This window comes from Nyctibius grandis, chromosome 9 (genome assembly GCF_013368605.1).
Source record: "Nyctibius grandis isolate bNycGra1 chromosome 9, bNycGra1.pri, whole genome shotgun sequence".
NCBI lineage: Eukaryota > Metazoa > Chordata > Aves > Nyctibiiformes > Nyctibiidae > Nyctibius > Nyctibius grandis.
Genome location: NC_090666.1, coordinates 38,359,327 through 38,374,839, shown reverse-complemented (window position 1 = coordinate 38,374,839; position 15,513 = coordinate 38,359,327). Strand labels below are relative to the sequence as shown.

The window sequence follows — 15,513 nt, the reverse complement described above, 5'->3', positions numbered from 1 at the left end:
CATTTCACAGTAGATGCAAAGTTATTCTGCGATCTAGCATTGCTTTACAGTGTGAACTTTTATAGAAAAAAATAATTAGATGTAAGCTTCTCACTGAAGTAATTTGTATTTTAATTAAGGTAATATAATTAGCTAGATTTCTTGAGTTTAGATACCTTCAGAATATATGAAAGTTTAATTTTTGGTATTGAATAACACTCCTGCTCCCCCACTAATTGTGCCAGTTAATTAAACTGTGACATTACGCACCGTAAAGAAGATTAGGCAGCATCAGTTGTTTATGTTTGTAATCTTTCTTTTGCAGGACCAAAGAATGAATTGTTTCTTTTTTATGGGAAAGGACGCCCAGGAATAATACGGGGAATGGACCTGAATACCAAAGTATCTGATGAATACATGATCCCTATAGAAAACTTGGTCAATCCTCGTGCTCTGGACTTCCATGCTGAAACCAATTACATTTACTTTGCTGATACTACCAGTTTCCTAATTGGACGACAGAAAATTGATGGCACAGAGCGAGAAACAATCCTCAAAGATGGTAGGTAATGCTAACTGATACTGACATTCAGAGAATCTCACTAAGAAGTTGTTGAACTGATGTTTACAGATAATTTAAAGCTTTATTTAAATCTCCCACGGAAAACAGACCCAAACTAGACCTTGAACAGAGTTGGAGGTATTTCTTTTTTTACAACTTCCTGTTTATTTTTCTTGAGTGCAGAAATGTAAAGGTCAATTAAATTGCTCTGTTGTGAATTCTTACTTTGTCCATTTAAGCTTATACCTGTCCATGAGTAACTCCTACATCTCCACTGTATTCTTTAAGTAATTAGATACAATGGACCCATAATGTAGTTCTTTGTAACCGTTCACTGAGCCATCCTGTATCCTTGTGGACTTTAAGTCTTCTTCACTCCAACGTGTATCACAGTGTGGATTCTGGAGCTTATTCAAGTAGTTTGGCAGAGTGAAACTTCCTCTAGAACTTGCAAACTCATTAGAAAAAAAGCATTGTCTTTCCTGATGCATTTTCCATTGTATATGTGGAAGCAACAGGAAGACCTAAGCACTTTTTAGAACCTTAATTAAGATGTTTGTACCATTTGTTATAACAACGAGAGAAAATACCAGCAGTTCTCTAGTTTCCACCTCTCCCACCACACTGCACAGAATGTCCCAGGTCTACAGTCATATCTCCTCATACTAAATGCTGTTTCAGTGATAAAACCTCCAGTTTGTCAACCCATATTTGTTTTTCTTTTATGAAGCCTTTTCATGAAAGACTGCTTCAGCAGGAGGTAGTAACTGCCTCTGTTGAAATCCATTCTACAGTAATTATTTTCTAGTACTCAAGAAAATAAGCAGGTATGAATATTCATCTTGGCCTTCAGAGAGCTTAATATCTTCTCTTGTAAGTTGAAGCTCGAGACACTGAAAGTAACTAAAATACCATTGTTTTGGCACAGTGGTTTTCATTCCCTGTCATTCATAACCCATGTTTTAATCCACCGTCTCACAGAAGTTATCTCCCGTTTGCAGGGATTTGGTGCTGGTTTGGTATAAGGTCTCTCCCCAGACCTGAGTCTGCACAAAGATCCCTTCAGTAGTAGTAGCAAGGAACAGATGGCTCTTTACCCAATATTGGTGATTGCTTAATAAAAGGCAGCTGTCTGAGTAAATAGCTGTCAATGTGGTAATTCTTCATTTCACTGCAAAAATGGAAATTGTTACTATATATCACAGAACTTCCATTGCTGACCTTCTTTTACTGAACAACATGTTTAATTTTACAACAAAGTAACCCAAATCTAGAGTAGAGGAAGGAGCAGACAGTATGTAGATTTAAACATTATAAGGTAGCACCAAGGAGCATCCTTGCTGTAAGGTGCCAAACAGGTTGAGGTTAGTCTAATCAAACGTGCAAACGTGAATAAACTCTGTATACCAAACGAGCAAATTGAAGAGAGTCTTTTAAATAATGCTTAACTGCAATTTCTATTCTTTATAAGTACAACATAGCAAAAATACCAGTGCAATACCAGACGAGTTATGGATTATCCTATGATGTATTATTGGTGGTCGTAATACTTACAAAGACAAAAAAAATGTCACTGTCATTCTCCCCCCACTCCTCCTTCCCCAGGAGCTTACACTGTTAGTTACAACTTCATGTAGTTTCATAACTTTAAAGTATGTTTAAAGAACACTTGTTAATGTATTTTTCATGATTTAAAAAATTAATATGGCCTCCAGCCATACCACCTCAGCTTTTATTCTTGTCAGCACTCAAACTCAGCAGGGACAGATTAAATCGTTCCTTGGTGGAAGGCTACTAGAGAAAATCAGGTGTGTCAGGAGGTGGTTTAATATTCGCTCTGAACAGCATGCTGCTAAGGAACTCTATCTGTGGTAGGTGTCACTTCTCAGATTAGAAGCTGTCATTTTTTGTGACGATCAGTTTTTACAAGAACAGATATGCTAGCTCAAACAACACCATAACTCAGATAATTACAGTTTGCCTACATGAGAGCCTGATCCTACAAGCTGTTGACTGGGAATTGAGAATGCTGAGCACCTAACACTGCTGGAGTTTGATTTCCCATATAGTTTCAGCTGTGATTTCTTATTCTTCACTTCGGGAAACAAACTGCTGTGTAATATTGATAACTATTTGACAGCCCACAGCATGGCCTAGAGTTGGCAGCACAACTGCAACAGTAGTGTACTTTCACCAGCACTAGAAATTGCTATAATTAAGGTTTCAAAATTGCATGTGAAATCAGTTTTTTTAAATAAAAAAAAAAAAAGGAACAAACCAGACATTTTTAAAGGCATTTAAATATTATTCAGTTGAAGTAACATAAACACAAACTCTGGGGGTTTTTTACTGGTCTTTGTCCCCCTTAAGTTTTTGGGGGTTGCTGTGAGCCTTAAAGTGTTATATATTTGTAAATATTAGCAAAGGTGTTCAAGGGCTAATTTTTTGCTTAAACAAGGTCAAAGCAAGTCTCTAAAGATCTTTGGAAGCTCTAGAATAATTTGGTATCTAGAATAATTATTTTTTTCACTGGTTTTCATGTTAATCTAGTAATCTCTGTAATATCTTTTGGACCTTCAGAATGATTTCAAGTTAATTTGATATATAGGGCAGAGGTCCAAGTATAATTAAAATCCTAACATTTTGTAAGAATATGGAGAAGAGATATCAAGGACAGATGATTTGCAAGTTCACTATTGATTTCTGCAGCTGAGCATAGCAATGTGAACACAAAAATTGTGAAATGGAATTATAATGGAAGAGAAGAAAAAATTTCACAGTTCTTCAGCTAAGTAGTCAAAAAACAAAGGAACACATGAATACAGAGGTAGACAGGCTTCAATTGTTCTCATATTCAAAGAAACATTTCAAAACAACTGCTAGAGATGTTACTTACCCTTAATTCCTGTGATTGTTCAGGTCACTGCAGGTGGTAGATTGTATTTTGCAGTTCAAAGGCTGGAGAAAAAAAACAACAAACGAAACCTAACAAGTTTAAAATACCTCACAGTTTTATATACATACATACATACATCTCCATGAGTGTTCATTTAACATAATCAATATGCATGGATAGGATGATTACACACTTGGAATTATATACAGAATTAAAGCTAGAAAGAACCTCTAGTTTGAATCCTGAACTACTCTAGGCCTCGTTAATTTCTTCAGGACAAGTATACTCTTTTCTCAATTACTTTCATATATAATTCTGTGTTATTGACAAAACTTTATTTCATGTAAAAAAATATTTCATTTGCATATTTATCTTTATTCATCTGTGCTCTTTCTCCACTGCCATTGTGCCCAGACAGGGGATACTGATAAGGGAAAAAAGCAGTTTTAAAAATTTTACATGGTTGTCATGCCATGACTTTCAGTAGCTACCACCTTCTTTTAATTTTCTATTTTTAAACATTGAAAGAATACTGACTGAAGTATCTCTCTTAATAAGGGGATCTGTGTTTTTTTTTAATTTTAGTATACAGTGCAAGTTTATGTCATAACCTTAATATACTTCAACAGTACACTTAAATGCATTTTGCTTTTTTTAAAAAAAGGAAATAGTTATAAAATTAACAAAAATTAAACATTTTGCAATGACAAGATATTGGAAAACATTAAAGCTCTGCTAACTTGACTGGGAATATGGTGGTATTAGAGTCACTAAAAAACATTGTTCAACAAAAAGGCTGTGAAGTAATTTATCATGTTCCAACGCTATTGAGATTGTAACGGCACCTTTTATAGATGCTGTTATTCCATCCGGGTGTATAAAAAGCACAATATTTCATTTATGGGGTAAAACTGTCATATTTTATCTTAGTGTATTGTTGATGACATACCATATGTTATCTATGGGTTACAGTAAGCAGAAAGTTTTCTGTACTGCACTAAATAAGTTATGTAGACTGTGACTCGGTAAAACAGCTTTGCATTCCTGTCCATCACAAAGAATTTTACTGATTTCTTGTAGGGAATGAGAGTTTATTAGAGTGATAGTCGGTTGTCCTAGTTTTGCAGGGATAAAATTTATAGAATCACTTTTCTGTTCCATTTTGTTTCAGTGTGTGGCCAGCTATGGGATGGTGATCAAGGCCATTAGCAGTGAAAGCCAGGGCAGCTGCCCCAGGCTGGCCCACAGGTGTGTTCTATAGCATTAATGTCAGGGTCACTATAAATGGGAAAGCTGCTTTCTTTGCTCTTCTTCTCCTCAGTGGTTACCATCCCTAGAGGCACTTGTCACTACTCTGTGGGCTAAGTATAATTTTGGGTCTTTTGTATTAGTATAGATATTGGGTTTTCTTATTAAATCTGTTTAAATTTCAACCTATGGGTCTCCCTCTTTTTCCCAATTCCCTTTCTTGCTTAGGGAGGGGACACTGTGTGATAGAACAACTGATTACTGTTTAGCCTTGGGTGCAGGCTAAACTGAGACATAGGTAAAGGTGTTTAGGGTCTAAAAAATATTGATGAAAAGTTTGTCCCAATGAAAATATGCTGAAAATACGCTGATATGTTGTAAAAGAAAACTTGTAGGTATGCTGAAGTTACAAATGTTAGTAAGACCTTTCCATGAGTACTTACTGATTGTATTATGGTGAGATATCTTGGTGGAGAAATCTGAGGGAAGGCTTAGATGACGGCAACACGGTGCCACTGCACAATGCTGTTGCAGTGAAAATGGCTCTGATAACAACTTGAAATGCCCCAAACCAGCACTTCAGGAGTTCCTGTGAAAGTGCTGTCTGGAAAGCTGACAGTTAACTTTCATATGTCTGGCAGCATAGTTCAATTAGTAAATAGTTATGTTCAGTTTAGCAGATTTTCATGTATATTTCTGGTGTAAGCGTGATTTAAGTAGGATCAGTAATTTTATCACATCAGCATTTCTTTAAAAATGGTAATATGTGAATTTTTTATATACATAGTGATAAAAACCTCTCTTCATCATGTTTGTTCTGAGAAAATCTTTCAAAAAACTCCAGCGTTGATCAGAAAGTGACATCAATACTGGTAAGAATGAAACTGACGAAAACTTGGGTCTAGATGGCATTCCTGGTGTAAATGTGAACAGAAAAAGCAGTTTACATTCCTTTTTTCAAGTTTTGATGATTCCCGTCATTGAAATGGTACTGTAGGGTTGTATATCTGAGTATGAAAAGTAACACAATACATATTGTCAAGAAGTGTTGTCGTAAGGGGGGGGGGGGGGTAGGGTGGGTTTTTTGTTTGGTTTTTGGGTTTATTTTTACTTTTTCAGCCATGCTGACCTTCATTTTGATCACAGCAAAATGGGGGGAGCCCTCAGGCTCTGTGGAAGCACGGGAGTCACAGCTATTAACGCTGTCACCCCATTATCTTGTGACAAGATACCAGACAAGGTATAACAGTCAAACGAGCGTTTCCACCCCAAGTTTGGCCTCAGAAAGGCTACTAAGCAAGCAAACGCGGCTTCCTCGCCTTTGGGAAGGCGGCGGGAGGCAGCAGGCCCTCTCCCGCCTCTCCGCCCTCCGTCAGGCGCCGCCGCGGGGCGCTGGGCCTGGCCACCTCTGAGGGAACGGCCCGGCAAGAGCTGGTGCGTGGGCGGGCGGTTGTGGTGGGCGCCGCGGGGGCTGGGGCTGCCCGGGAGGCGGCGCGGCGCCGGTGCTGTGTGCGCCCGGCCGGGCTCCACAAGAGCGGCTGGGGCCGCCGAGCTGAGTCGGGCCGCGGAGCCGGAGGGCTCAGCCGCGGTAATGGCCCGCTAACGGGGCTGGTAGCGAGTGCCCCGAGCCGGAGGCAGGTCCCCAGGCTTGGAGGTAGGATCCGGCCCTGCCACAGGGTGTGAGTAGCTCGGCGGAGTTGCGGGCTGCGGCACTGGTAAGCACTGCGCTGCGCTCGGGGGGGTTTCAGTGTTGGGTGCATGGAGCAGCGGCTCCGTCCTACCCGGGGAAGTACCCCATGGAGGGACTGAGGAGAAGGGGGTAGCTAGTGCCTGCTGCTTGGGCTGCTGGAGCCTCTGTGAAGGTGAGGGAGAGGGACCCGGAAAGGTGGTGGTCACTGATGCCACAGCTCGAGCTCCATCGCTACCCTCAGTATTACCGCGCCTCTGGTATCGCCTGATGAGTGGTGGGATCAGCGTGTAGATGAGGAGGGAGCGTGCCAGAGGGCTGGTGTGTGCTCAGCTGCGAGGCGAAGGGGGATGCCTGAAGTTGGGTAGTGCCTCAACCTTCACAACACTACAAAAGCCACAAGAGAATGAGGAAATTCTCTATATCTCATCCCATGCACTGGGCCTTTGAGAGCTTTAGGAAAGAAAAGGGAAAGGGTATGATGGAAGAGTCCTTTTAGAGACCCTTATGCTGTCAGTTAAGGTATTGGGATCATGTGGGAGAGGCCAGGGCTCAGTTAATGTTACAGGGTGTTGGGTAAGCTTGAGGGAGAACTTGTTGCTTGGGGAATTGTTTTACTAATTCTCAAACGGGGGAACCTCCATGCTGTGTGGAATGGATATTGTTGACTCATTTGGGTTCTGGATGGAGCCCCACCACTGTCAAACTCATGAGCCTGTTGGTGCATCCATTGGTAGCATTGCTCTTTGCTTGTGTATTGCTTACTGTGTTAATCGTTTGTACTTACCTGCGGAGAATAACTCGGACTGTTGTGATGTTCTTGCTTACATGTTTTTCAAGGTCAAAGGACAATGGAACAAATGTAAATTGAATGCCCATTTTGCTTATTTTCTAATAAGAATGAAACTTGTGATTTGGGTAAAAGCAAAATAATTTAGAGTACTAGAGCTAATCCTAGAAGCTGTTCTTGACTTGAGTGATACTGCTATTTAGGATTAAAATTAAGCAGGGTTTTGTTAAATAGTGGTTTGCTCAGGACCAGCTATGGTTAGCATATGAAGGCATGTGGTTTAATACACAAGTTTTTGTGACCAGTCTTTCTTTCGTAGGGTGCTTTCAGCAAAGATTAATTTGGATTCAAGGGAGTAATCTAATTTAGCTATATGAACCATATATTGTCCAATACTAATGGATAATGTTAGAACATAAACATATAATATTAATCTCTTATTACTGTCTTCTCTCTCTCAACAGATCTCGATAATGTAGAAGGCATAGCAGTGGACTGGATTGGAAATAATCTTTATTGGACAAACGATGGCCACAGGAAAACAATTGCTGTAGCCAGGCTGGAAAAAGCTGCTCAGAGTAGAAAAACATTGTTGGAGGGAGACATGTCCCACCCTAGAGGAATTGTTGTTGATCCTGTCAATGGGTATGAAGTAGACTAATTTATGTTGTTTAATGATTGTCTTTATAGTATAAATATGGGATTGAATTTTGCTTAGAATGAGGTTTGTAGAGTCATGTAGTAGTCTGTAACTCTATAGTAGTCTGTAATATCTGTAATTCCTGTCCCGCATTCTTGCTTGAAGCCTTCAGAAGAATGTGTATGCTCAGACACCGCTGAGCCTACATCCAGTTAATCTGAATGTGATTCACCTTTTTCTCAAACAAATTGAGCGTATCAGACCTGTATGTATTTCTAATACTAAGTGAACTTTATAATACTCTTCTTTATATATCTCTTTGTAAGTCTCATTTTCTGAAGATAATTATAACCATATCCTTGTACACGTTGGTTTACAAAGCTAAGTGAGACAGGTACCTTTCATTACTTATTAGCATAATTAATTGTGATAGGCTGCATAATAAAAAGAACATTATATTAGTGTGATATAATTGCGGTTTACCTAAAAAATTCCCTGTTACATTTATTCAGGGAATTATCACTGGAGAATGATGTAGGCAGGTAATTCTGGCGTGGCTAGATTGATTGCTGTTTTCCTAGTGCTAGAATGTATTTACACTATCATGTTTTTGCTTTTGAGCTTGTCCTTTGAGGAATGGAAGTGACTGTGGAAAGGCTATGATTAATTAAGGTCAGATAGTAAGGATGTAAAAATCAGACTGCAAACCATAACCATACCTACAATTACTTTGTTAGATTTTCCAGCTCAGTAAATCCATGGCACAGGAAATAGTGTATGGAGATGTATTGTCTGAAAAGGGCTATTATATAAAACACTTTTCTAATAAAATAGCATGCCCTTCATGATTATACTTCTCATGGAAGCTTTTCCTGAGGGATAGCATTTATTATGGCATTTTAATTATGTTTAGAAAATATTAGTCTTGATTTAACTCATGTAGAAGCATTAACTGCATTTTGAGATACAATTAAAGCACATTAATGTAAATGTCTGTTACTGTAAGCATGTTTTAGCTTATGACATAACTAGAATAAGTACAGATAAAAAGTTAATGGAGAAAAGCTCAGTAATTGCTGTTGAGCAGTCATGTAAATATTTGTAAAACATATTTTGTCTTCCAGTAAAACAAAAACGATACTGACCTGCATCTCTGCCTGAGCTCTAGGGCATGCGCAGGTTTTATAATTCTCTGATTAAACCTAGTGTTGTTTGAGTCAAACATGCAATGAAGTTTATAATCTTCATGGATCAAAAATTGGTTGATGTTCTTAGCATAAATTTACAAAAATATTAAAAATAAACAAAACCTTCTGATGGGTGACTGGGAAGAGACAGAAAAGAAACAAAAAAGGTACATTTGCATATCTGTAACCTGTATAATGATGGTGCCTTTTTTTTATCTTTTCCAATTTCTTATATAAAAAACAAATTGATCAAATTATGTTTATATGTAAAAGTGTATTTGAATAAAATTTTTGACCAGTAGATTTGATATCATTTACACAAATTTTATAACAAAACTGTTTTTCACTTCAATGTTTCATTCCTTTGTAAATTCAGAACTTAAATTCCAGGACTTTATTCTTCAAAGTATTGACAGGTTAAGTGGGTTAGGATCACACAAGTTATTTCAGAAACATCAATCTGGCGAAATCAAAGATGAGGCACGTAAATACCAATTAAATCATGACAACTTTAACAAGTAGGATCCATTTAAGACCCATATGGTGTTTTTCCTCTATTTAATCCTTAATAATTGAAATCCCAGATTTTACTTTAAAAGTAAATGTCTACTATCTAGCAAATTTTTTCAGCATATTGATGTCGCTGTGCGTCATATGATCTGAAATGCTGTTTAGGCACTTCATAGATTACATACAGGCCTCTGTGTTTCTTCCCATGAACCTGTTTTTCCTTTGGGGGGAAAAAAAAAAAGGATGTTGCTTAGCATATTTGCTACCCTCTGCTTTTGTATAAATTCAAGCTGTGTATTTTAAATTGTTGAAATCAGTGTTGTCACCAGCAAATTCTGTAATAAAATATGAGATTAATTCAATAAGGAAAAAAAAAAAGAATTATGGAGTGTGTTCTGTAGTGTCCAGTAGAGAATGGTTTGGAGAATTCACCTGAGCTAATACTTTTAGATGAGTTACTACTTGTAACTCATCAATAAGTGCTTGCTTAACTTTCCCAAAGTGGCATTAGTACTTATTTTTCAGAGTTGTTTTGGTTATCTACATTGCTGCACTATAAACCATAAAACTGTGCTAAAATTGCCTGCCAGCTATTTTTCAAATAACTTTTATAGCCAATCTTTCTAAACATTTTTGTGAGCGACAGAGTACTCATAATAGGTTTTTTTGAGGAGTTTAGCTGCTTTCATGTGGGATGTGAAGTTCACAGAATGTCAAGGTTATCCTGTAGCTGTTAAACCATAGTGCAATTAATTATGTATTGCATTTTTGATAGTATTAAGCATAATAAAAAGCAGATTTGCATCATAAAGGGAAATTAGACTTGGCCAAAAAAAAACAAGCAAACAACAACAACAAAAACCAGTGAAAGTTTGATCTTTGTGACGAAGTCAGTAAAATTGCTGGTTTAAGAAAAAATAATCCTAAGTCTGGTGTGGTTAAATAAGGTCTTAACCAATTCTTTAACTTTTCTTGTCAGTCCATTTGATATTCATGTAATTCATTACAGTATGAGCAAAACACCCTGTATCATTTCAGTAGCATCCAGTAGTACACAGGGAAAGTAAATACACTGGTAGAAACAGTAGTGGAAAGAAACATGTGAAAGTCAAAATCGCTCTGGCTTGCGCATATGCTGTTGTGGACTGCTGCTAAAAGTGTGCAGTATAATTCACATGATTAAAATGGTATCTGAATGTTCATTTTTATAATTTCATAGCTGGATGTATTGGACAGACTGGGAAGAAGATGAAATAGATGACAGCGTGGGAAGAATTGAGAAGGCCTGGATGGACGGCTACAGTCGGCAGATTTTTGTAACATCAAAGATGCTGTGGCCAAATGGTTTGACTCTGGACTATCATGCCAACGTATTATACTGGTGTGATGCCTATTATGATCACATTGAAAGGATATTTTTGAATGGAACTGAGAGAAAGGTAAAAGAAAAATACTGCTGTTTTGCCCCAGGCATGTTCTTTGTCTGGATTTTATTGTATTATGTTAAAAATACTTTTCAAGCTTTTTAAAGTCTGCATAACCCTGTGGCATGTCCGGTGTCACCTCTGCTAAAACAAGCAATGTTGGCAGTCTCCTGTAGGAGACTATAATACAGCTTAAAATTTTCATCTTTAGAAAGTGACGCAAAAGTTGATTTTTTTTTTTCTTTTTTTAATCTGTTTTTCTCATGTGTCAATGAGTTACATTTTGATTGAACCATGAAGCTACAAAGAGCTTTTGAGTAGAAAAAAAAAAGTCTTTTGGCTCTGCCAGACAGAAGCTTTCATTTAATTTTGCTGGATAAGCTGCTTTTGATGAATCTCAGCACCCCGTTTGAGCATTTGTGGTAATACGTAGAGGGGAAGCACTCAACAAGTGCAGTCAAAGAAGGAGAGAGATTGTTTTAGTTGTTACTAGTGGCTGTACTAGCTAGATACAAGTCTATATAGGAGTTCTGTGTTGTTTTGTAGAAGTAACAAGCAGAGAACAGACACCTGGAAAATGGTTGAAGTGTAGACTGGAGTCTGAGCATTTGGGGAAGGTTTAGCATCTGCTTCATAAAATTAGTACCTTGACAACTGTAACTTCATCACTAATTGAGAATGGTGGGCAGTAAGTCCTTCTGTGGGACTTTGTCACACAATGGACGTGTCTTGTGACTTCTTATTTATCCTTTGCTAATGATTCCCTCTATGATGGCCTTGATAGGACCAATACGCAGATCTCTAGTATTGAAAGTAGTAACTGCAGACACAGTTACTGCGGAACTCATCCGTGTACAGGCTCGTATTTCTTTAATACTGCTTTTAAAATCCTTTATGTTGAGTGGTCTGTTGTTAAGCCTGTACTAATGCTGTAGTGTTGCCGTTTGTCGTGATGGCTAGGTTAGGATTTACATTTAGCACTTCTGCTTTTGTTCCAAATCCATTATGGTCCTGTAATGGAGGGGAGAGGGGGCTAAGCACATTGGCAGAAAGACATTTTTTGTCTTTGTCTACTAGCAATGCTAGACTTCCTGAGAAGTTCCTGGACAGAACAGGTCTAGGAAGGTTAAATGCAGCTGCCATGGATTACACCTGGATTACCAGTGAGAACTGCTGTTATTGCTGGTTTTGCCTCCTGCTAGAACTGGTGAAAAGTAAGAAGGACCTGTCTTTACAGGTTTTATTTTGAAGTGTGTCACAGGATAGTTCTGTTTTTTTGAAAAGTGTTTTTCTATAATCCTGTGATTTAAATAAAATACATAACTATTTTAATAAAATTTATATAGCCAAAAAATAACTAGAAGATACTTGGTTTTGATGCTGAATAATTTCTTCTTTATTACAGGATATTTTCGTCATCATATAACTGGGTCAATAGCATCTATAATTCTGTAAGTGTCAGTATAGCAGAGGTTTTAGGGGGTGGGGAGGTCCTACAAGAATTCCAAGGTGGTGGATGATTGGCTGATGGATTCATTTTGATCAAAAGCAGTTAACTGGGATAAGGAGTTTTGACCAAAAGAATTCCAAGCCCAAAGAGAAAATTTAAAGGGAAAAAAGAGATATATGTCACCTCAAAGCAGTTGTGTTTTAGTGGGCTTTATCTCCTTGTTCCTGTGTTTGTGTCTCTCAATAGAGGCAAGGTAGGGCATCTGATGAACTGCTTCCTTTTTAGAGGCAAGATAGAAATACCCTGTTGGGCATTAGGTCAAGACAGGACCCCAGCTGGCAGAAGACAACTGGAACTTGGTCGTTCCAAACTGCAGCTACTATGATGAAGTATAAAGGCAGGGCTCCCAAAAGTAGACGACAGAGTTCTGCAGTGTTCTATGTCCTTTTTAAAGTAAATAATTCTAATTACTGTAATTTATTTGATGGTAAGTTTAGACTCTTTTTAAAGTCTTGTTTTCACTCTATGGGGGTTGAAAATATTTTTAAACTGTTCTTCTTTATCACACAGCTCTTATGTAATGGTAGTTGCAATTCTTGGAAAGAAGTGCTGAGACTGGAGCTATAGCAAATGACATGGTTATAGAACATCTCTGCAGCCAGTAAAATCAAGACAAGATTTGGGATGTAATTTGTAGTTTTGTGTATGAGTTAATAAACCAGAAGTAGAAGGTTCACAGAAGAAAATTTGTCTTATTTTGGGAACAAACTGTGGCATGTTTTTTTGTTTAGTTTTTTAAGTTATCACAACCCAAACTAGAGAGGAAGTTTGCAGAAATAAATAAGCAATCTCTGCACTTACTTCACACTTCAACAAAAATAAGCAACTCACACATGCTATTCTTTGCTTTAAAAGCAGGTATTTGGTATATTTGACAGATACTCAAAGTTGTGTGAACAACCATGCTTCCTTGCTAGGGAAGAAGGTACATATTTACTGAATGTAACGATTGCATGGGTACTTGCATTCCTCTGCATTGTCTGACAGGGGACACTTAAAATGAATTTATATGAAGTTTTGAGGTTAGATATTGATGCTGGTGCATAGAATGACTTTACACTCTTTGTTTGATTTTATTGCATTAAGTCATTATGGCTGGCTATAGTTCTTATCTCAGTTTTCCTGTTTCCCGTTTTATGTTCTCTGCACTGTATGCTAAGAAAAATAATTATTAATTTTAGCCTTGCTAATGCTCACCTGCCACTAATTAATTGCAGATAGTTTACAATGGAAAAGATTTGAATCATCCTTTTGGACTATCACATCACGGAAATTATATTTACTGGACAGACTATATGAATGGGTCAATTTTCCAGTTGGATCTGGTTACAAGGAATGTGACACTGCTAAGAAGTGAGAGACCACCTTTGTTTGGGCTCCAGATTTATGATCCACGTAAACAGCAAGGTATTTATAACATACAATTTCTCCAAAGGTCTGTCATAAAAGAATATTTTTGCTTTACAGTGTCCTAGTATTTTGAGGTGACTAGATGAACAACAGTAGAAAAAAGAATATGACTTATGGCCTGAGAAAGATAGTTTCCAGTGTTTCAATCCATTCATGTTGAAATTGATCATCTCATGCTTACTGAAAAGGGAATCATGGTATTATACCTGTCTGAATTTCTTCTGTGTATTTACATTACCTTAATTGCCATTTTTCTTGTGTGTCAAAGACATTCTGTGAAAGCATAAAATAGAATAGATAATATATACACATTGGCTCATAGACATAAAATATATTATTGCATTTACCTTTTCTTAAATAAGGTCATAGATCCTGGCTGTCTTTTCCTTTTTGTAATTTTCTCCCCCATCTTGGTCTAAATCAGCACCGCATGACTTAATCTCCTGAAAGTACGTGGTGCTGTTACACAGAATCAGTGTATACATACATTTCTCTGTGTGTATACAAAAATGGTCCATGTATATATGAGAATAAAATATAGTGGATATTTTCCATATATACAATGGCTAAATATTTTGCACAGGTTTACTGTACATGCTAAATATTTTTATTGTTTTATTCTGTCTAGTCTTATTTTTTTTTCATCCAGCAAAAAAACAACTGGTGATTTACAAAGTGAAGAAACAGTTTAGTTTTCAAAATGATGCTGAAGTATGAAGTGGGAGGTGCATATGTGTATAGGCAAAATACTCGGCATGTAGTGTCTGCATGTATAAGGTTATTTAATTTATGTTTTATTTTAAAATTTACTATATTTGAGGACTTAGTTATGTAGTTAGTATTCTATGGAGAAGACAAAGACTTCTTGTCTATCTAAAGGTACATCTTTCAGTTTGTTTCTCCTTGGGAAAATCACTTTTTACAGTGTCTCACTTAACCATCTGAGACCCTACTGAAAAGTTTAGTGATTTTCTTTACAACAGGTTAATATGAAATATTAACTTTTCCTGCTAAATAATACTTTTATATGTCCAGCTAGGCTTTCTTAGGGAAAGCTGTTGAGATTAATACTTGATTATGGAGTGCTGAGGTCCAGACAGCCAACTTGTAATTGGTTTTATGAGTATGGAGGCAATGCAGAAAGTTTCTCCTTTCTGATATTGTAACACCAACATTTTCAATACCTAAACCAAACTGCAGTGTGTGTAGTACTGTGCTATGTCAAGGTCATTGTAACAGTGTTGTCTCTTATCACAGATGCTTTACAGGGACTCTCTTTTACTTCCAAAGTAATGTAAAAAATATGGTGTGTTTGGGGCTTTTTGTTGGGTTGGGGTGTTTTTTAAGGCAAAATTGGTTGGCCAAATTTCAGAATACTTTGAACTGTGTCTGCTAAGAGAGGATGTGCTGATTGCTTGAAATACTTAGTACTTCTGCTGCTTTATTTGGTAGTCAGAAAGTTCCTTTGCTTTTAGAAAAAAGGAAATTTAAAAATGCATGCAGTTGCTGTTAGCTTCCAAATAAGCTAAGACCAGAGATAGAAGACTGAAATATTACCTCTTAGACATTTTTAGCTGAATGATCTTAAATCTTGTGAAAGAGAATTTGGCTCTTTAATGTATTCTTTGTTTGCAGTTGCAGTTGGAATTTTGTAAGCTAACTGCAGTCTT

At 37.3% G+C, this 15,513-nt stretch overlaps 1 protein-coding gene across 1 annotated transcript in view; it reads left to right on the top strand.

The window, feature by feature from the left end:
- LRP1B (LDL receptor related protein 1B) overlaps positions 1-15,513 on the top strand; it is a 570,912-nt gene that overhangs the window by 291,860 nt on the left and 263,539 nt on the right. The window contains exons 11-14 of the mRNA XM_068407216.1: positions 305-541; positions 7,627-7,807; positions 10,719-10,938; positions 13,651-13,840. Of these exons, the coding sequence (XP_068263317.1) occupies positions 305-541; positions 7,627-7,807; positions 10,719-10,938; positions 13,651-13,840 (828 nt within the window). The remainder of the gene's footprint in view (positions 1-304; positions 542-7,626; positions 7,808-10,718; positions 10,939-13,650; positions 13,841-15,513) is intronic.